Source organism: Scardinius erythrophthalmus (genome assembly GCF_964197995.2).
Source record: "Scardinius erythrophthalmus genome assembly, chromosome: 5".
Taxonomy (NCBI): domain Eukaryota; kingdom Metazoa; phylum Chordata; class Actinopteri; order Cypriniformes; family Leuciscidae; genus Scardinius; species Scardinius erythrophthalmus.
The window spans coordinates 21352780-21374241 of NC_138225.1; the positions used below are offsets into that span (position 1 = coordinate 21352780).

The following is a 21462-nucleotide window of genomic DNA, read 5'->3' on the forward strand; positions in this document are numbered from 1 at the left end:
AACCTAAAAACTAGAAAATCGCATTCATGACGATTTATGGTGATTTTATTTCCGTTAGACCTTTGCCTACATTGACGCTGATGCATTAAAGAGGAGGGGCTCCCCTGTTCCAAGATGGCGGCTCTATTGACGCATTCGTTCCAATGAACTGCCGTATACAAGGCGACATCTAGTGTTTATATCTATGTATATAGGTCTACTGGAAGGCAACAAATGTGCAAACATGGCTGAATGGAGTGATTTTATTCCTGAAACTTAGAAATTAACTAAGATTTGTTCAAATTGTTTAAATACACAGAATCTGTCATGAGTGAAACTTGTGGTCAGTTTACTTTTTCACAGTTACATCATAGATATTTAATGCAAATGCAATATTGTATGCATCAGGTTCTGCTGAAATTTATCAAACCCATGGCTTTCAAGATGCTTGTATCACAATTTGCTTTTGGTAAAGTCTGATACAATCCTTCAACTCTTGTGGCTGAACCGGCCTTCATTATTTAGAAGACACACTGTAAAAATCTAGACAAGTTACACAATATTCAACATTTTTTTAAAGTCAAGTTAATACAATTTAAGTTGAAATGACTTAAACATCCAAGTTGATTGATTGTACTTAAAAATTTAAGGCAGAAACTTTTTTTACAGTGCAATATTAATAATCCTCATACACAAAGCTGTTGTTATTAACTTATTGGTGTGTTTCCCCAGTATAAAAAGCTAATTGCACTTTAGGAAATTGTCTTTAAAGGAAATTCAAATCCTAATTTAAACAGCAGAAAACTGCATTCTATGATTTGCCCAGCAGGCGTCTCTCTTAAATATTTTTTGGGGGGAATTTGATCATAGCCTGTGATGTATGTGATGACGGGTAAATGTAGGCGTTTGCCCACTGGAATATTTAAAAGTACGGTTCCAGGGTCAAATTTAACAGCATATTACACACACAAGCATAAAATTACAAATCTGCATTTGCTAGATAAATAATATCTATAATATCGTAATTCACAATAATTAATTCTAAATAATAGTAATACTAATAATAATAATAATAATAATATTTATATTGTTATTATTATTATTATTATTATTATCTAATTACAGCGGGAAAAACAGAAATATTGGGGCGCAAAAGTATACAAAAGTGATTGGTAACTGCATGTGTCCATCACGCACATCATTGGCCCCTCCCGCTTCAAAGGCCCCTTCCCTTTCATTCCGTTACTCATTTCCGGTCGAACACGAGACTCCGCCCGCCCGCTTTACCGGCATTCTCGTTGCATCAGCTGTCATCCAGACCGCCAATTCAAACCGGATTACCTTTAGAAATTCACAAACTAAGGGATTTGTATCCGGAAAGAGATTCAGAGCGATGTAAATGCCGGAGTAAGCTGATTTGTCTGCGCTTTTTGACATTCTAAACCCCGGAGTGTCGTTGGGACATTCTTCCAGCTCATCACTATGACCCGGAGCCCTAATGCCGCCGCCGCTATAGCGAGTGAATGAGCGATCCATTTTGAAACTTATTCCAAAACATATCAAAGCAATAGTTGAAGTAAAGAGGCTCTTGTGGAATAGATAACTCTTTAGACGTATTTGGAAGCTTATCTCAGTGCACATCTGTCGCGCATCTTGACTGAAAACGATCGGGTAACCAGCCACAGGCTCGCGCTCCCCCTACGCTCGCTCACACAGAGACTACGTGACACTGTCTGGAGTTCAGCCCGGGTGAAATGCATCAGCGTGGCTCTTTCGTCTCTCCGTTGCTCAGCGGAGTTTTCTGCCAGTGCCGCTCGGAGGAGTATCAGGGCTCGGATCCCGGAGGTGGTGGCCGGACTGTGGGCTCCACACCAGCCGCAACATCACTCTCAGACCACGGATATGATGAGTCCTGCGACTCCCCGCATCATTGCCCGTGCCCGGTGTGCGGGGGACCCGAGCAGGAGCACCGACTCAAGGTGCTCTTCCAGATCCTGGATGTCAACAGAGACGGAGGAATCTGTGTCAACGACCTGACCATCGGACTGAAAAAGCTGGGCGTCCATCGCACTGAACATGAACTAATGGTGAGTGATGTTTTATGATGGGTTTATAGGTCAAATTAAACGCATTGAGAGAATAGGCTTAGGAAAGAGGTTATAGTTCATCCAAAAATGAAAATGATCCCATAATTTAATAGGTGTAGGCTATATGACTTTCTTCTTTCAGCCAAACACAATCAGAGTTATATTAAAACATATCCTGGCTCTTCCAAGCTTTATAATGGGAGTGAATGGTACCATAGATTTTGAAACCCAAAAAAGCGCATCCATCCATTATAAAAGTAATCCATACGGCTCCAGGGGGTTAATAAAGACCTTCTGAAGCAAAGCGATGTATTTTAGCGCAGAGGATAGAGCAAATTAAATCACGGGTCACGAATTAGAATTTTTAATGAGAAATGTTTAAGGATTTCGATATAAGAGAAGCTTGAGTCTGTTACCCAGCCCTATTTGTTTGAACCGCGAGAGTTGTCTACTCTCACCTAAGCTTACGCTAACTCCTACATCTTTTGTCATGCGTCGGGTCAGAGGTCACTCTTCTGCCAGAACTCGACTTGCGTACGGCCGTTACTGGAAGCCAGTCATTATTAAAAAAAAACTAGACCATTCACTCCCAATAAAAAGCTTGGAAGAGCAAGGATATGGCTGAAAGAAGAAAGTCATATACACATAGGATGGCTTAAGGGGAAACTAACCCTTTAATATAATACATTTTGTTTATAAATTATTATTTATTAAACCCCAGAACAGAGGTTTTGTACTTCCAGACCATTAGATCCTTACTTTCACAGCTCTCGTGTGAGGCTGCTCACTAAACCAGCAGATTTGAGTGACATTTGCTTAACCTGTTAACTGTCACCCCCCTTTTTTTGAGAAGACATGAAAATGCACATTTCGAACTTAAATGGTTGTAATTAAAGAATGCTTTGGAGTATAGATATACAATTGGTCTTGTTTTAAAGAAGACATTTGGCAGATTTTTGTAGAAGTGAAATAAATTAAGAAAGTGAAACAGAAAAAAAGTTATAGCAGTTTGAGTTTATGGAAATGTAAAATGTAAAAAAATTAATTATTCATATTTTATATAAAATATATATTTTTAAAACCTGGGTGACTCTAAAACTGCAAAAAAATCAAAGTCAAAAATCTGAACAAGTTGTGTTTCAAAATTTAGGTTGATATCTCAAAAAATGAGCTTTCAGTAAGTTTTTGTTTGGGCGCAGTACCAAACATTTTCACTAGGTGACAACTAGACTCCATTACTGCCCATATAAGGACGCCTCTATTTCCATATGTGGTTTGAGTGATCATCTGAACCATTATTTCCACAATTTTCATACAATTTATGAAGTAGACATTCTATTCAGAAGTAATATGGGAAGTTTGGCAGATTTTGATATGAATTCAACCTCTAAGAATCACATAAAAATGTTCATTGCTATTTCAAAATAAAGGTCTGAACACGCCTTAGGAATATGAAAATGGTCTTGTTGCAAATTGATAAATTACGGCTCCTCTGTAATTTATTTTGAAAATCAGTCACCAAATATGAAAACTAGAGATTGTAAGCTTTCAAATGATATATAGTATGTCAAGATTAGTTTAGGTTTAGTATATGATTTTACTGTTTTAAATATGTAATGAATTTGGGCCCACCGGTGGGCCCGTGACAGTTAACAGGTTAATACAGTGCCACAAAAGACAGCTGTGCCCCTTTCTCTCCACTGTGTGAAGAGGATTGCTATTTTTCCTAGAGAGGATTACACTTGTTTTTAGTGTGTTTGATGTGGACATATGGCAAAAAGACCTTTATTAGTAGGTGAACACTAGCAATGCTTACACATCATGATATTAATTGCAGTTTTTGTAGCATAGTTTCTGTTTTGGGGCAGTCGTGTGGGTTTCTGTCCACCCAAAATATACATTTAAGGAGCCATATTTAATTTTAGTCAATAAAAGATGTCTCTATCCTTATTTAGCTGGAACAACAGCTGTCAGACACTGTGAACTATTTTTTCTAATAAAAAGATCTGTATTTTTATTAATTTTTATTGTTTTAATATTATATATTTTTTAGATTTATTTATATATATATAAGCATTATTGAGGATGCCCATATACTGACATCTTGTTTTCTATTCAGACAGTGTAATTTTCACTATCAAGTTTATTAGATATGAATCTAGACTACAGTGCAATTGTGCAAAGGAGAAGGAAATGCATAATTGAAAAGAGTCTCTTGAGAACATACAGAGCAACATAATAAGGATAAACATGAGTGGTAAAGTTTCACAGAGTGGTAAGAATACACAGAACCTGCTTTGGGTGATTGTAATATTTTAAAACGCAACATAAATTTGTGGAATGTGGCGTGAGAGAAGGCAGAAAATGTTTCACTTTCAGAATCAGTCCTTCAGGAAATACAATAAGCTATACAACTAGGCCTACTTCATATCAATTAGCCAGAGCAGCATGTTGGAAAAGGAGCATCCTGTACATCAGGGATTCAGATCTTGGATACTGATCACCTGGAATGTGTGGCCTGTTTCTGTAGCTAGAGTCACGAGACGGGACGGAACCACCCGGCAGCTCTCCCTCTCCCTCCCCCGTCTCTCCTTCTGTGATGGGGGAGGGTTGGAGGTTGATTAAGTGACTAAATTTATCATTTACATAGAGCATAATATTAAGGCTTTCAGAATATGAATTGAGGGGAAGTTTCAGAGGTGGTTTACTCATTGGCTTATAATGAAGACAAGCATGTTCTGCATTCTACATTACTGATACTGATCAATGGGTGTTTTCTAAAGCTTGATTGTTTGAGTGAGACTTGGTTTCCTTAAGGTCAGACTTTTTTTTTTTTTGGGGATGACGGCAGTCTTGGACAAAAGCCTGGCTGCAGTTTTTTTGCGCATCAAGAATTCTTTTGTTTGACAACTAACAAAAGCACTTTGAACAAAACCGAAAGTTCCTCTATAGTGGACCAGCTTAGATTTGTTGGCACTGCTCAAATAGACCAGTAACTGTGTTATTACATGTTTTATTATGAAGGTCAAGAGAGTTTACTGCATAATTCATAACCTCTCCCACAGATGAAGGAAATCTGCTGCTTCAATTATGGAGGGCAAGAATAATTTCCTAGCACTTAAATGATCATGGATGGATTGCACTTGTGGATTCTTGACTTAATTTGCATGCTGGATTTGCAGATGCAGTGAGAAAATAAATGCAAATAATACAGCACTAGCCGTATGTAAGAACACGACCTGGCTCATAGTTTTTCTATTCAAAGACATTCAAAGATAGAGGTTAAAGAAGCATAAGAAGCTATAGGTCTTTAATTATAAGAGTTTTTAAATTAATCTTAAATAGGTTTACAGCTTTGTTGTGACGCAGTATATGTAGACACTTTTTTCACTTTTATCGCTCAGTAACTGCTTAAAAGTCAAACAGAACGATGTCAAACCTGCCACATATAGAGCTATCCAGTTCCACCCGCATTAGAAAATCATTTCCTCAGTGGATCATTACATTAGAGTCTGCTAGAAACCTTCTTCAGTAGCTAATCCTCTCCATTCAAATAAAATAATTATGCCTTTTATGTTCTGTTTAGATACGTGTGCCTTCTCATGCTTTTTATCTTTATTTTCAATGTATTTATTTGTTTTATATTTTTAATTAAGTGCAGTAAAAGCTGGCAGCCAGACCTCTCATCACATTCAAAGGTCTGGGTGAATAATTTAGGATCTCTCTGTCGTCACAATATTAATAGTTTAGGAGTGCAAGGGCCCCCTGGAGGAAAAGGGGGACCACTACAGTGATTGGGAAAATTATTTATTTACCAGTAACATCACTGACGTGCACTAGAACCTCATATGAAGTCAGTTTTTTTGTGCATTTCCTCTAATGGCCTATTGAGGACAGGCTTTGTCTCACTTGCTCATTTTATTGGATTTAAAAATTCTGTCATTAATTACTTACCCTCATGTCGTTCCAAACCTGTAAGACTTTCGTTCATCTTCGAAACACAAATGAAGCTATTTTTAATTAGGCTAAATCTGAAAGCTTTCTGTCCCTCCATTGACAGCTACGCAACTACCACTTTGATGCTTCAAAAAGTTCAGAAAGAGATCATAAAACTAATCCATATAAATTAGTTTTATAAGCTTTTATTTTTAGGCTTTTATTCACCTTCATCAGTTCACACATCAGTTGTGGTAAGCGTAAGCTCAAGCAAGTTCGCTTGACTTGCGAGAACCAATGAGGTTCATTCTCATGTTTTATGCGGCACGTTTGAGTTTCCAGAAGCGAAACGAACGACATGAGGGTGAGTGAATGACAGATTTTTAATTTTTGCGTGAACTAACTAACCCTTTAAATAAATAAATAAATAAATATATATATATATATATATATATATATATATATATATATATATATATATATATATGATAACTACATAGTTATTATAATCATATACATGCATAAAATTTGTATCACTGTGTAATTTGCAAAAAAAGGTAGGTTCCTGAGATCTGAATATTTATCTTAGACCTCCCTGTGAAATAAATTGTGGTGCAGCTGCAGTTTTAGTCTGATCAATAGAAAGAGATTGTGCTCAAATGAGCTGTATTGAAATCCTGGCATTTACAAGTAAAATGAAGGAGGGAAGATGTATTTGTTAAAATTAAAATGTCCTGCTGTGCATGCCCAGATACATTTTAAAAAAAAGATTTGGTTTCAACATGCTGATAAATGAATGAATGAGATGTTAGAATTGCTTGGAATCACCATGGAGGCGATACAGGGGAGATCCTGATGATGATAGAAAAAAGAGTCAGCAGAATTTCCTCATTGCTGGGTGTGTGAGAGATCACTCCATCAAATGGCTGTATTTCATCCTCTCATTGGCTGCCTGTGAATTGTCAGACAGGGGCAGCCAGTGTGGAGCGCTCTGATTGGCTGAGGCACAGCTGCAGTGAGGTTGCAGCTTTTTTCACTGCATCACTTTTTGCCGGCTATAGATGCAGCCAACCTGCAGAAGCTTGTAGGCACCAAGGAATAGACGCACTTGAAACATGGAATCGCTTTTATAGTTAAATTGATTGTGAGGATTTCAGATTATTTTAGTTAAGTTGTCTTTTTTCATGTTTTTGGCTACTGTGCAGTGGTGTGCCAAGGTTGTGGAGTGAAGTCACTTGAAGAGTGAATGATTTCTTTTTTTTTTTACCTGCATGTTTTTGCACTCTGCGAAGAACAATTTTTTTGGAAAGTTTTCTGGACAGTTTGTTGTGGACAGATGCTCTAGGTTTGAGATGATTTCGGAGCAGTTATTGGAACTGGTCATATACTGCATTTCAAAGATTTGACTTGGTCACTGGGTTACTGTGGAAATTCTGTCGGATATGCCAGTGAGTTTTGGAAATTGTGCGGCAGTGTCCTCATCTGCCCTCATCCTCCTGGCCTCACATATGACTGCCTAAGCAGTTTCTCTCTATACACTCACATAAAACATCTGTAGACTTAAATTGATAGTTCTTACAAATACCAAGGTACAACAAAAACTCACACCACTGCTGGATGTTGTGATTGATCAAATACACAAACTCATAAGTTCTCAAGAGTAAACAGACTCGGAGCATCTTCACGAAGATGCTTAAGGAACTGTGGTCGTCCCTTTCCCAGTGGTTTCTGGGAGTAACCGCATGCGAGCATGGTGCCACAGGGCCACATGATGGACTTAAAGAACAAAACGTAGAAGATGCTGCAATAAAAGAAGGCCAGGAGAAACCAGGTACACAGGCAGATTCAGTCGATCAAGTAAAGAGCACATCCACAAGGAAAACTACAGTGCTGATTATGGTGGCGCCTCCTAAGGATCTCCAGCAGGTATTAAAAAGAGAATTACCACATCAAGTCTTTATAATGTGCACGCATTAGCTTATATTCCAGAGACCAGAGAGAAAATGTGATAACAATTCAACTGCTATATGATCAGTGAGATAAGATTGTTGCAATTTATTTCACATTATGATTCTTGATCTAAGTCTTTTCAACTCAGACTTAAAAAAAAAAAAAAAAAAAAATTAAAATAGTAAAAAGCTATTATTTTAATCAAATTGTCTTCATGTCATATAGGTGTCTGAGAAAACAGGAGCATTGTAATGAAATAATTTCAGATAGTCCAACAGACATTTGCACATGATCTGAACTCTAAATAATAATTTAATCAATAAGAGGTTATGCCTGTTATAGTATCAGGAAAAGTTCTGAAATACCACTTGTTTTTATTGTAATTATATTAAAGGAACAGTCAAACAGCTTATAGTCTGCATTTAATTGTGTGATTTATTTATTTATTTTCTAGACTTAAGCAAAGTCCTGCTATGCATGTAAAATGAGCTTGGTCCTCCCCCTAATTATTGCTTCACATCTTTAGTGGGTTACAGCCTCTGTTGCTTTTTAAAGTCCCCCTGTAGTCCTATTCTATCCCTTAAAACTCATCTTTGAACACCAAAATGACATATTACACCCTTGCATCATTTAGTAGGGATCATTTAGTTAATTTAGTAGGATCTATCGCAGCCTCTACTCAATCACACCAGTTCAGAATACCGGATCCACTCGGTTAACTTTACTGTAGTAAATGCTGCAAAATGGCAAGTGGAAATACTGGTATTGCCTAATTCATGTTTAACATGTATGAAACAGAAACTGAGTCAGAAGAAGTGGATGAGTGAATTATACATCGTCAATAAGCCGATGTATCAGAATGGTAATGCATTTAATGTATCGCTCTTTACAATGTCGGACACATAACGGTAATTGATATGATTTGAACAACTTAAAACATCAGTGGAGAAAGGCATATACAGTAGTTCATAATATACATCATAGGCTACATAATTCACCAGCTATATTGCTAAAATTACCTGATTTTTTTCATATCAACAGAAAAATATACTGGGATAACCTGGTTTCTCTTGAGACTTCCCTGCTTCAGAGCAGTTAATGATTTACTAAAGCCCACCCACACGATGACGTGATTGGTTACAACATGCTTGTGACGTAGAGAACAACTGCGATTTCAAACCACGTCTTTTTTTCACTGACGTTTAAAGAAGAAAATACTCAGCAATGGTGTTGACTTATGAATTTGCACATGTTTTGTCTTAAAGCATAATAAAACAACACATAGACATATAAACAACATTAAAAACTGACTTTAAATATTGTCAGAAATATTTCACCTGGTCAGAGTCAGATTAATTAGTGAAAGATCATGTGCTAGTGACATGATTAAACCCCATTACAATGTGTGTTATCAGATGGATTTTCTGTTATCTCTAGGGACCAATGAGATTAATCACAAACCGCTCAGTAAAGTGCTCGGTTTCATGTTTTCTGACCACCAATTTCACTAATTAGTTGTTGCTGAACAGATAGTGTCCCTTAGGACGTATATGTGACCCTGGGCCACAAAACCAGTCACATGGGTAATTTTTTTTTTAAATTGAAATGTATACATCACCTGAAAGCTGAATAAATAAGCTTTCCATTGATGCATTGTTTGTTAGGATAGGACAGTATTGGGCTGAGATACAACTGAAAATCTGGAATCTGAAGTTGCAAAAAAATCTAAACATTGAGAAAATCGCCTTTAAAGTTGTCCATTTATGTTCACGATTGTGCTGCATTCACTCACAATTTTTTTTTATATATTTATAGTGGGAAATTTACAAAATATCTTCATGGAACATGATCTTTACTTGATATCCTAATTATTTTTGGCATAAAAGAAAAATCGATAATTTTGACCCATACAATGTATTGTTGGCTATTGCCACAAATACACCCGTGATACTTGTGACTGGTTTTGTGATCCAGGGTCACATATGGAGAGTTTTGTTAAAATGTATTTTGAACTATGTAATTTATGGGATCTGAAATTAGGCTAAGTGTGATATATATTAGTGTTTTTTTTCCTATAAAGTAATTGTTGAATTAAAAATAAAATTTTGCCTGTTTTCCTTATTTTAAGTATGTGAATTTTCCAGAATTGTGCTGTTACATGACTGTCAACCTTTAAGACTCATACACCGATAAGCCGTGTGAGAAGGTGATGCTGTAAATGACTTGAGCCAATTACATTGCAGGTTGCAGTTCAAGCCTTAAAATGGGCGGGTTTTAGACGTCCCCTAATCCCATGTGTAAGAAATTCCTGCATCATAGTCCTGGTTACTTCAAGAACAGTCAAGAGCTGTGTACATATGTATCTTTCTAACCTTGCCTTTAAGTTTTTAGTTTTCATGTTTTTTTTCTTAAGGTGAACATGTTGTGTTTGTGCCTTTACGTGCCTGCCCATACCTCAGAACGGGTAGAATTTGAGTATTTTGAGTCTGATAGTTTACCGGCACAGCTGAAGTCCCTTTTTAAGTTGAGTCTATTTCTTCCATCACAAGAGTTCGATTCTTACAGGAAATGGCGAAAGGTAGGCTATGTTATCTGTATTATGTTAAAATGTAATATTGTGTTGTGTGTTTCTTGATGTAATAACATTTTGTTTTGCCTAGCCTCAAACAGTTTTATTTTAGTATTATTTATATACTATTATAATATATTTATTCATATTTTGAATTGGTTTTTAGTTATAAGTAATTTTATTACTGTAATTTCACTTTTATAACTCAGTAAATTTGACCTACTGTAAACTTAATTTATTTCAGTTACTTTCCAAGGTAACATTTCTAAAAAAAGAAATAAATTAAGTTACTTTTAAATTTTCGTTTAAAAAGGTTTTCGTTTTAGTTACCAAAATGTAACCTATGGGTTTGGTATTTTATAGAAATTGAGGAAAATTAGTTTCCATGTAAAAAAAAAAAAGTCCTTATGAGCCCAAGACCTGTGTGTCTTTCTTGTCCATTCATCTAAAGACTTGATTTGTAATGGGATGAATCAGTTTAATCCAGATTATTTGACTTCCGTGTTTGAACTGCTTTTAGAATCCCTTCCTGTGTCCTTAACAGAGTTCGAGCTCACTTTTATGTTTATGCCTAAATAGCTTGGACATCAAATGTCCTTTTATTTGCACAAAATGTCAATAATTGATATTGTAAACTTAAAGGAACTTTAATATTTATATTATAGAATTTAATAGTCAGATTGCAAGCGTTTCTTTCTGTTTCCCTTCCGGTTCTTCAGATTCATTCTATTAGAGACTTGATGGTCGTTGTCACAGACCATCTGAACTTCAGAAGGCTAATAACCCCCAAATCTCGTTTCCATTCTCATGACCCACTTGTCTGCAGTTGAGTCATTGCAGCGTCCGGATTGAGTGTGTGAAGACGATGGCTATCTTTAAGCTACTTTACACTGACAGGGCTATTTGAGACTTGGCTGGAGGCCTGTGATCTTGACGGTCTGAAATGATGCACATTAGACTGTCAGACATGACAGATTCTGAATGGCTTCTGATTACATGTACCTGTCTGTCATGGCCATTTTAATCAGCTATTTCTCTTGAATGATGATTAATTAATGGATTATTATAATTGTTGTTATTGTTATGATATTTGCTTATATATAGTTAACAGTATGTCCTCCTGTGGCATAGATTTAATGAGCACAGTTCATTCATGAAAAAAGTACTGTATGGCTATAAGTTCTTGTAGTCTATGTACAGTAGAGGGGAATTTTTATTCAAACACTTCTACACTTTTTTTTGTTTTGTTGTTGTTTAGCTAAGGTGTCATTATGCTCTAGTCTCTAATCTCATAATAGAAAGTAACATAAATGATCTGACTCCGTGTTCTAGTTTTCAGTGGCTCATTCTGAAGTGCTGATGTCACTGGGTGGGGTGTTCATTTGTCTGCTTGTGGTTGAAAAAGTTAAGTAGTGGACAGACCAATGATTTTGTCACCCCATAAGGTACACGCACTGTCTGAGCAACATCAGCCATTAAAACTGGAAACACACTCTCTTTTGTTTCTGTCCTTCCAGAACACTTCAGGTCAATGATTAATTCTTCTTTTCCATCTCCTTCCATTACCTCCAATTATATGCTGCTCAATGGTTCAGACAGCTTGTGTCTTAAAGGTCAAATGTTGTCAAGATGGGCCTCATAAAGCTGATGCTCATGAGAATGTTAAACATGGTCCGTTCAGTGCTATCTTCAGCAAACAAAGGCCATATGTCTGTCCCTAGTGCCCCATTAGCTCAACACCCCGAACAACACCGGCTCACTGTCCTCAAAAAATGTTGTTCTATCTTGAGGTTTTGATGTTGATGTCTGCATATGTGTTTCAGAAAATCGTCAAGGCTGGAGACAAAGACTTGGATGGCCAGTTGGACTTTGAGGAGTTTGTGCACTACCTGAGGGACCATGAGAAGAAACTGAGGCTGGTCTTCAAGAGTCTTGACCGAAAGAACGATGGTAAGTTTTTCACTGACGTTCTATGATGTTCAAAGCGTTTCTAAGGATACTGATTTTTTAAAAGGCAGCTTGCATAACAGCTTGGTTTGTGTAACATTTAACAACACTATTAGCTGTTTGATAACGTTGTCAGTCAAAAAGCTAATCATATTACCTTTATGTGTTCGATGTTGTAAAGAATGATACCATTGTGGAGCATTTACCTCAGTAAGTTGACCGAGTGAATCTCTGTGCTGGTGTGAGTGAGTGAAGGCGGGGATAATTTGCATTTTTTATGGATCCTAGTATACTAAATGATGCAAGGGTGTTACTTTCAAGCTATTTCAAGGCATGAAAACATTTTTGGGAGCTTGGTTTTTATAAAAACTGTTTTGAGTTTTAAAACTTACAGGATATTTTTTTTATAGTACAATGACCTCAAAAGATCAAGGAAAATTTGATTTCTCAATTCATGACCCCTTTAAAATGGACAATTGTTTCAGTTTCACCACATTTTCTTTTAAATCTGCAGGTCGCATAGACTCACAGGAGATCATGCAGTCACTAAGAGACCTTGGGGTTCATATATCTGAGGAACAGGCTGAAAAGATCCTCAAGAGGTAAGTTGTTTAACTGCTTTTTATCTGCCAATCTCCCTTTTTCTCTTAAGTCTTTTATACCTAGCTAATGATTCAGGCCTAACTGATCTGTATAGTGTTGAGGTGACTGAGAAACCTCAAGCAGCACAGAGTATACAACACATCTCCTGGTTCTCATTCTTCAGCATGTTTATTGAACATTTTTTGACCAGTCAATTCCAAAGAGTTTTTAACGCTTATTTAAAAACCCTCCAAAAAAAAAAAAAAAACGAAATTCAATTTTAAATTAAACGAAGCACTTACTATAATAAAAGTTTTTATTTTCTGTCTGTGTGACTCTGTACGTGTCTTTGGTCGTATGCTGTGTCTTTATCACTCTCTCCTTCTTGTGATCCCACACCCACTGTCTCGCTGCTCATCTTATCAGAATAAGGAGGGGTAATATATGTGCCCCTATAATGTAGTAAGTAGCTGTCTTTTCCCTGCATGTTTGCCTTGCTCTGCATTTGCATTTCATCTACTTTCATCTCTCTCTCTCTTTCTCTCAGAATCTGTTTTGTCCCATATGGGTGATGCTTTTGAAATATTGAATAAGCCAATGATTTATATATTTAAGGGTTTTCAATAATATTATTCGTTTTTAAGGGAAAGTCAATAATAGAACTTTTAGCAAAAGAAAATGTTCTTAAAATTTTTAAAGAAGGAATTCAAAATAAAAGGGCTGCGATGTTTGTGCATGTGAATAATTTTATTTTCTAGTCGCTTGACTGTATATGATTAATTTAGCTAGAAGTAATGCGGGTCTAAGCAGTTTCTTATCTAAGTGCAAGCTGGTCTTATTTAAAAAATCAACAGCTGCTACCAAGAGCCAAAAAAGTGCTTACAAGAAATGGACCTATTATTTAGTTTTGGACTCTTTTTGTCTTTTTATTTGAATAGTATGGATAAAAACGGTACGATGACGATTGACTGGAATGAGTGGAGAGATTACCACCTGCTTCACCCTGCTGAGAACATTCCTGAAATCATCCTCTACTGGAAACACTCCACGGTAAAACACGACCACACCGTCCTGCCATGTAGTTCAAAGTTCCCAGCTTTGCTTTCGGCACCAACTGTCTCTCATTGCTCCTTTTAGGAGGTTTTGGTACTTTTTATAGTCTCTTTGTTATGTAAATTGCCTTTATTTGCATCACTGACATACTGTACACCAGAGATCTCATTAAAACTGGAGATGCTCTTCCACCTAAGTCATTCGGTCCTACTAAGCCTGCTTAGTTAAATTTGTTTCCTTGCACCTGAAATACTCCATGAATGGGACAAAAGGACGTCACTGTGATCCAGTCTGATCCTGTTAAACAGATCAACAGTGTTTTGACGTCACGGACGAGACCTTTTTTACATAGGAGAGGTAGATGTATTCCACCTCATGGATTATTCTAGCACTTAATTTGAAAATTAAAAGCCAATTATTTCTGGATTTCTTTTATTATGTTATCACAAATTCAGTATGTTATTTGATAAATAAAATTAATAAAATATAGCCCCCTAAAACTAATGAAAATAAAAATGGATAAATGGATATTACAAAAAAGACTAATTAAATAGTCATGGTGAAAAATAGTAAAGTCAGGTGCACACTGTGCGATTTATAATGGTCCTTTACGATTGTTGCATGTCAGACTGTACGATCATGATCCTCTCTGTAAGCCATGTCACACTGTAAGATCTCAGATGTCATTAATGTCAGGCTCTACAACAGTCAAGATGCGTTAAAAACATACATTTCTGTCATGGCTTGTCTTGAAAAACAAAGACAATTTGACGGTTGTCATAGAAGTCACACTGCAGGACTGTGACTCAACACTTCTGACTTTGCCAGAATTTCGCAACGGTCATTAATCGGCTGTCAGTGAACATGTCAAACTAACTGTCAGAGACTTCATATTTTAGCCTAGTATCAGAGGAATCTTTTAGGATTTGCAAAATTTGTCTCAGATGGCCAAATGGTGTCCAAAATCGTTCAGTGTGAACCCGGCTTAAGACGGATATCTCTCATCTTTTCGTATACATTCAAATTTTTCTAGTACTAATGATAAATCACCTAACCGGTTGATTGTCCATTCATTATGTTCTCACTTTCCTCTCTACAGATATTTGATGTAGGGGAAAGTATGATTGTCCCTGATGAGTTTACAGCAGAGGAGAAGAAAACGGGCATGTTGTGGCGACACTTGGTAGCAGGAGGTGGAGCGGGTGCTGTGTCCCGTACCTGTACTGCACCTCTGGACCGCCTAAAAGTTCTCATGCAGGTATGAGACCTGTATAGAACATAGCACACATCATATGATTACTGAATAATACACATTTAAGTTTGGAAAATGTATAGGCCTATGTGATGTGATATTATCTTTTATGGTCATGTACATTCATTATATAGTCTCTTATGGTCACCAAGGCTATATTTATTTGATCAAAAATACAGTGAAAACATTACTATTGTGAAATATTATTACAATGTAAGATAACTGTTTTCTTTTTTGAATACTGTAATTTATTCCTGTAATGTCAAAGCTGAATTTTCAGCATCATTACTCCAGTCCTTCAGAAATCATTCTAATATGCTGATTTACTGCTCAAGAAACATTTCTCATTATTATAATGCTGAGCTGTAGTGCTGCTTAATTTTTGTGGAGACATACATGTTCAGGTTTCTGATAAATAGAAAGCATTATTGGAAATGGATAATAAATAACCCATGAATTAATCTTGGCTCATGAGCTGAAATACTAGGCTTTCTTCAAGCCCCAGTTAGGGTGGTACATGAACTGAAGTGTTAGTGAGATCCCCTGTCACCAGTGTCCTCTTTATGAAGGGACTTCATTGTAGGGACACTGCTACTGAGTGTACTGTAAAGTCACTAAAGTACATGATGTTCTGTTCTTTGGATGAGTGCCTCGGTGGATGACCATGCACATTAGAAATTGCCTTGTTTCAGTTTGGTTTGTTGGATTTTACAGTTCTTCTTTAAATTCTTTAGTATGTTGAATTTATAAGACTCATGGAACATTGAACCTCTTGTCCGGTGTAAATTTACCTTATAATACTTAAATGAAACAATTTACCAGCAAATTGAGATGTTTCACCTCTGGAACGATGTTGGCAGGTTCACGCGACCCGCAGCAACTCAATGGGTATCGCCGGAGGATTCGCCCAAATGATCCGTGAGGGTGGAGTCCGGTCACTGTGGCGAGGGAACGGTATCAACGTTTTGAAGATTGCACCTGAGTCTGCTATCAAATTCATGGCATATGAGCAGGTAGCTTGTTGTTCAAACATGTAATATATGTTTAAACAATAAACATGTTTTAGCATAGCTATTTGATATTTAAAGAACATTAATGTTGTTGATTTGTTTACATTGACAACTCTGTTCACACCAAGGATGATAACTATAAGTAAAAATATATAAATAACTATATTTATAACAGCACAGAGAAAAAATATTGTTGGAATGATTTTTCCCAGCTGATGAACAATAAAAACATTGACAGCCAATCAGAATCCATCCTGCTTTAAAGACCTCGAGCATTTAAAGCAACAGACGACAAAAGTGCGTTGCACGCTTAGAATAAAAAGAACGATATTGTTCGCTGGTGTGGACGTTAATATAGTAATAGTTATCTTTATAGTTATCATTCTTGGTGTCTTTAGCCAGAAAAAAAAACAGAATAAAACTTTGTATGCTGCTCCCAGCTATTATATCTGTGATTTCTAAAGCTCTTTTGCCCCGTTCTTCAGATTAAGCGGCTGATCGGCAGTAATCAGGAGACGTTGGGGATCCTGGAGAGGCTGGTTGCTGGGTCTCTAGCAGGAGCATTTGCCCAGAGCAGCATCTACCCCATGGAGGTAAGACCATAAACCAGGGTTTCTCAAACTCGGTCCTGGAGGGCCACTGTCCTGCACAGTTTAGCTCCAACCCTTATCAAACACACCTGAGTAAGCTAATCAATGTCTTCAGGATCACTAGAAACTCACAGCTAGGTGTGTTTGATCAGGGTTGGAGCTAAACTGTGCAGAACAGTGGCCCTCTAGGACCGAGTTTGACAATCCATGCCATAAACAATCATTTAAGAAAATGTAAGCACTACTTTGAGAAAGAAAAATAAGCTTTTTGTTCTGTCATTTAGATAATAAGTATTAATCATATGCTTTCACTAGACCTCCCATGCATTCTTTGTATCATGTGTCCGTAATGTATCATTTTAAAAATTCCAGTTTTTAAGAAATAACTGCCATCTCAGAATCTGAAACTATATCAAGTTTTGGTGATGTCTTTCTACACCAAACAAAGTACTGCTTTTTCAGATCTCTTGGAGTTTTAACAAAAACACTTTTGTGTGTTTTTAAAGGTTTTAAAGACTCGTCTTGCCCTGGGAAGGACGGGTCAGTACTCTGGTATCGCGGACTGTGCTAAATATATATTTAGGAAGGAGGGTCTCACGGCCTTCTACAAGGGTTATGTTCCCAATATGCTGGGTATCATCCCTTATGCTGGAATAGACCTGGCTGTTTATGAGGTAGGTTTTTACACAGTAAAAAAAAAAGGACTATATATATATTTTTTATCAGTGTTGTTGTTGTTAACTAAAACTATTAAAAAGGTTGTACGAAACGATGTATGGCTTATATATATGACTAATAAAATTGAAAAAGCACTAAAATTAAATCTGAAAATATAAAAATAAAAGCTTATTCAAAATATTAACAAATACTATAATGGCAAATAAATAATATTAAAATAACACTGGGCTACATTTGTTTATTTTTTTTTATTTTTTTTTTTTACCTTCTAAGGTTTACCTTCTATGTTTCATATATTTTATGTTTTATTTAATAAAAAGTATGTGTTTTGTAATTATAATTATTTTATTATTCATTTATATTGTAAATATTATTTATTTATTTTTTATCTGTAGACTCTAAAGGACTTGTGGTTGCAATAAATAATGCTAAAACAACTCCGGGCGGCATGCGTTTATTTATTTTAATATATATTTTATATTTAATGTTTTATATTTTATTTATTAAAATGTATGTCATATAATAATTATTTTATGATTAATTTATATTGTAAATACTATTCTTTTTTTTTATCTGTAGACACTAAAGAACTCGTGGCTGCAGAGGTTTGCTACGGACAGCGTCAATCCGGGTGTGTTTGTGCTGCTAGCCTGTGGTACAATGTCTAGTACTTGTGGACAGTTAGCGAGCTACCCATTAGCCTTAGTGAGGACACGTATGCAGGGTCAAGGTAAGTCTTTAACCTCTCAAATACATCATTACAAGGCTTGATTCTTTACTACTATTATCATTCACAAAGTAAACTATAATTGTTTCTCTGTCACAGTCTAATGGATTTATTTTCACTTGCGTTTTGTTCTCTTCTCCATCTATTAGCGGCTTCTCAGGAAGGCAGCCCTCAGATGACCATGACCGGTCTCTTCAGACACATTGTACGGACAGAGGGTGCAATTGGACTCTATAGAGGCTTGGCACCCAACTTTATGAAGGTCATCCCTGCTGTTAGCATCAGCTACGTGGTTTATGAGAACCTAAAGATCACACTTGGCGTCCAATCCCGGTGAGGGGAAGCCAAAGACTGTTAAATCCTTAATGGCTTTTGTTTTTCCTCTCAACTTTTCTTTTGGACCAGTGAAAGAGATCGTCCTAGAGGGCCGGTTTGCACTCAAGGGGAAGTGTAGCAACACTTGGCCAAGAAAGAGCTTGCATGATCGGAAGAAGAGACCTGACGTTTGATCTGTGAATGTAAGAGTAACTGGAATATATTAGAACTGGGCAAACAAACAATCCTAGCTGCAAGTAAAATGTGAGCACCTCAAAATGGCATCTGTATTGGATCCCAACACTCCCTTATTCCAATCCTGAGGTCATGTGAGGTCACCAGGTTGTGGTAGTTATAGTTGGGACCAATAATATGCAAGATATGCTTTTTGGAAAGGAAGGGCCAGACACCTGATGGATTGAAAGAGCCAGATTTACTAAAGCATTTAGTATATGCAACTTTTCTCTAAGAAAATAATATTTCATCCATTAACTTATTCATTTAAACTGCACAACTGGAACTGAATGTGCTAAATGCTTTGGCAGATATGATGCTAGTAATCCTGATGCTGCCCTTTCAGATCACTGACTCATTCATCCACTGGATGGCAGTGTTCTGTAATAAAGGGCTGACAGGGCAAGGCTCCCATTTTCAATCACACTTTCATATGCTTGCATTTCGCTCACATAATTTATTACTTGTATTATTACGTTAACTGACATGCCAGTTTTGACATCTTAAAAGTTACAAGTGTAACAAGGGAAATATTTGAAACATATGTCTTGTTCATCAAATGGTCCAAATAATATTGTTGAGGGCTTTTCATTGTTGTTGTTTTTTAAATGTTGTTTACAACATTCATTGAAAGTTACTATTTAAAAAAAAAAAAATAGAGTCCTTGAAATTAAGAATACTAGACATGTGCACACACTCCTAATGGTGATTGGCAGCTAATCAAGCGTTAAGAAAAAAGTTTCAACACTGGGTCAGTTTGAGAATAAAATGACCTGGGTTTGAGAATTCAGCACCAGTTTAAATGTGGTGGGTTGAGTTCCATGTCTAGGTAGACACTGTATGGTCTTAAGTTGGAGAAAGCAATGCTATTATTTGATTTGTTTTTACATTAAAACAATCCTGGATAATTAACTGATAAATGATCTGCTCAACTGCAATGTAAATATAACTTCTCACCAGTATTAGTTTGCAAACATTTCAAACAGAACTATAACACTCTAGTCAAGGAACATATTTAAGCACTTTATTTTAATAAAAAATAAACCAGACTTGAATTTTAGGAGGATTTATAATGGAATGATATTCAGTAGTTGTGGTGGTTGTGATTTAAGTAAATATATTATTTTTCAGCATTTATGTTTAATGTTTGTATCAGGTTGGGGGGGAAAGTTGAAGTTTTTGTAAAGAAAACACTAAAGAGGTTTAAGTTGAAAAATGTAGTTGCTAATGTATCTACTCTGCAGCAGTCAGCAAATATCTTGTATATTTGGATATGACATTTGTCAGGATAGGCACCCCAATGTTTTGTTTTGTTTTTTTTGACAAGGAAAAAATAAGTTGCACTTAAAGCTATTGCATGTGAAGCCCAAAAATGTCTCCAGTTCAACGGGGTTTTGCCCTTTGTTGCTCTACAAAACTTTAGTATTAATATAGTTGCCTTAATTATACATAAAATAAAGCTGCTTTTAGACTCTGGGGGAGATGTAGGGAGATGGTGTTAATGACTGAAATATTTTTCTAATGATTTGATTCTCAGGGAGAATTTAGTGGTCTACAATACTCCTGTGCAGATGTGCCTCCTGAGTCTCGTCTCCATTGAGCTCTTGAACTGATATCTGCATATAAATATATATAACTTGTATGAATGACTTTGTGCAGGCCTAACAGTTTGCCTTTTTCAAGCTTAAATACATGACTGAAAAAATAGCAAATACCCTTCTGTGTCCTGATGGTAGTTGAACTGAACTCAGCTGTGGCCCAATTCCCTTTGAATCAATTCATTCTTTGTAATGCATGTATGTGTGTGTCTTGTCTGAATATGCACAAATTGCACTGTGGAGTCTTTACAGGGCTTTAAAAGCTGTATTTGAGCCTGCCTCATAATGAATGCAGCTTTCTATTTTTTTTGTTTGTTTTGCATTTTGCACCTTTCACAGGAGAAATCTTTGGACTGCTCTGAACTTGTGTAGTAGTCCTGAGACTGAAGGCTTTAGATTTCTGTTTGTTTGTGGCGTTCAACACAATCAAGGAATGCCGCTCTGAGACTGCCTGTAATCTATTGCCTTACTGTTCGGCTGTTTTGGTAGCCGTGTTACGGCTTCTGTGAGTGCTGTGAATGCACAGTGTTTGCCGTGTATATCAAAATGTTCTGTTGCTGGGGTCCCCTGAATATCATAAACATACATGCTAATGAAATATCCAAATATCTGTTCTGCAAAACATATCTAAACATTTCTAGATGTGATGACACATCTGTGAAGTTTTAGTTGATGCTGAGATGTGCAAATCAATGCAAGAATGTTTACTGGACAATAAAGGAAAATAAACTGTCCTCTGTAAAATGCATAAACTGAATGTAGAGCGGAAATATTTATGTTTGTACAATACCGGTTAAATAAAGTTATTCTTGATTCTGTTTATGGAGGGTCGGATTCCACACCATATTGGTTACTTTGCTCTTCCAAATGAGACTTTATTCTTTATTCTAGTCAATTTTAGTTCATTTTGTTTTCTACAGGGTTAATGTGGTAATATTTGAAATGAATGACAAAA

The 21462-nt window shown here is 36.4% G+C and overlaps 1 protein-coding gene across 2 annotated transcripts; it reads left to right on the forward strand.

Moving 5' to 3' along the window:
• Positions 1-1223: 1223 nt before the first annotated feature.
• On the forward strand, positions 1224-21345 carry slc25a25b (solute carrier family 25 member 25b). Of its 2 annotated transcripts, XM_081366490.1 has the most exons (11): positions 1230-2066; positions 12345-12471; positions 12983-13070; positions 13477-13512; positions 13989-14100; positions 15203-15361; positions 16216-16368; positions 16851-16958; positions 17462-17629; positions 18213-18363; positions 18510-21345. In XM_081366490.1, the coding sequence occupies exons 1-11, from the start codon at positions 1734-1736 to the stop codon at positions 18695-18697; spliced, it is 1623 nt and encodes a 540-aa protein (XP_081222616.1). In that variant the 5' UTR covers positions 1230-1733; the 3' UTR covers positions 18698-21345. The 2 variants fall into 2 exon arrangements, with proteins under 2 accessions (XP_081222617.1, XP_081222616.1); XM_081366491.1 differs by lacking the exon at positions 13477-13512 and having other exon boundaries at positions 1224-2066.
• The last annotated feature ends 117 nt before the right edge of the window (positions 21346-21462 follow it).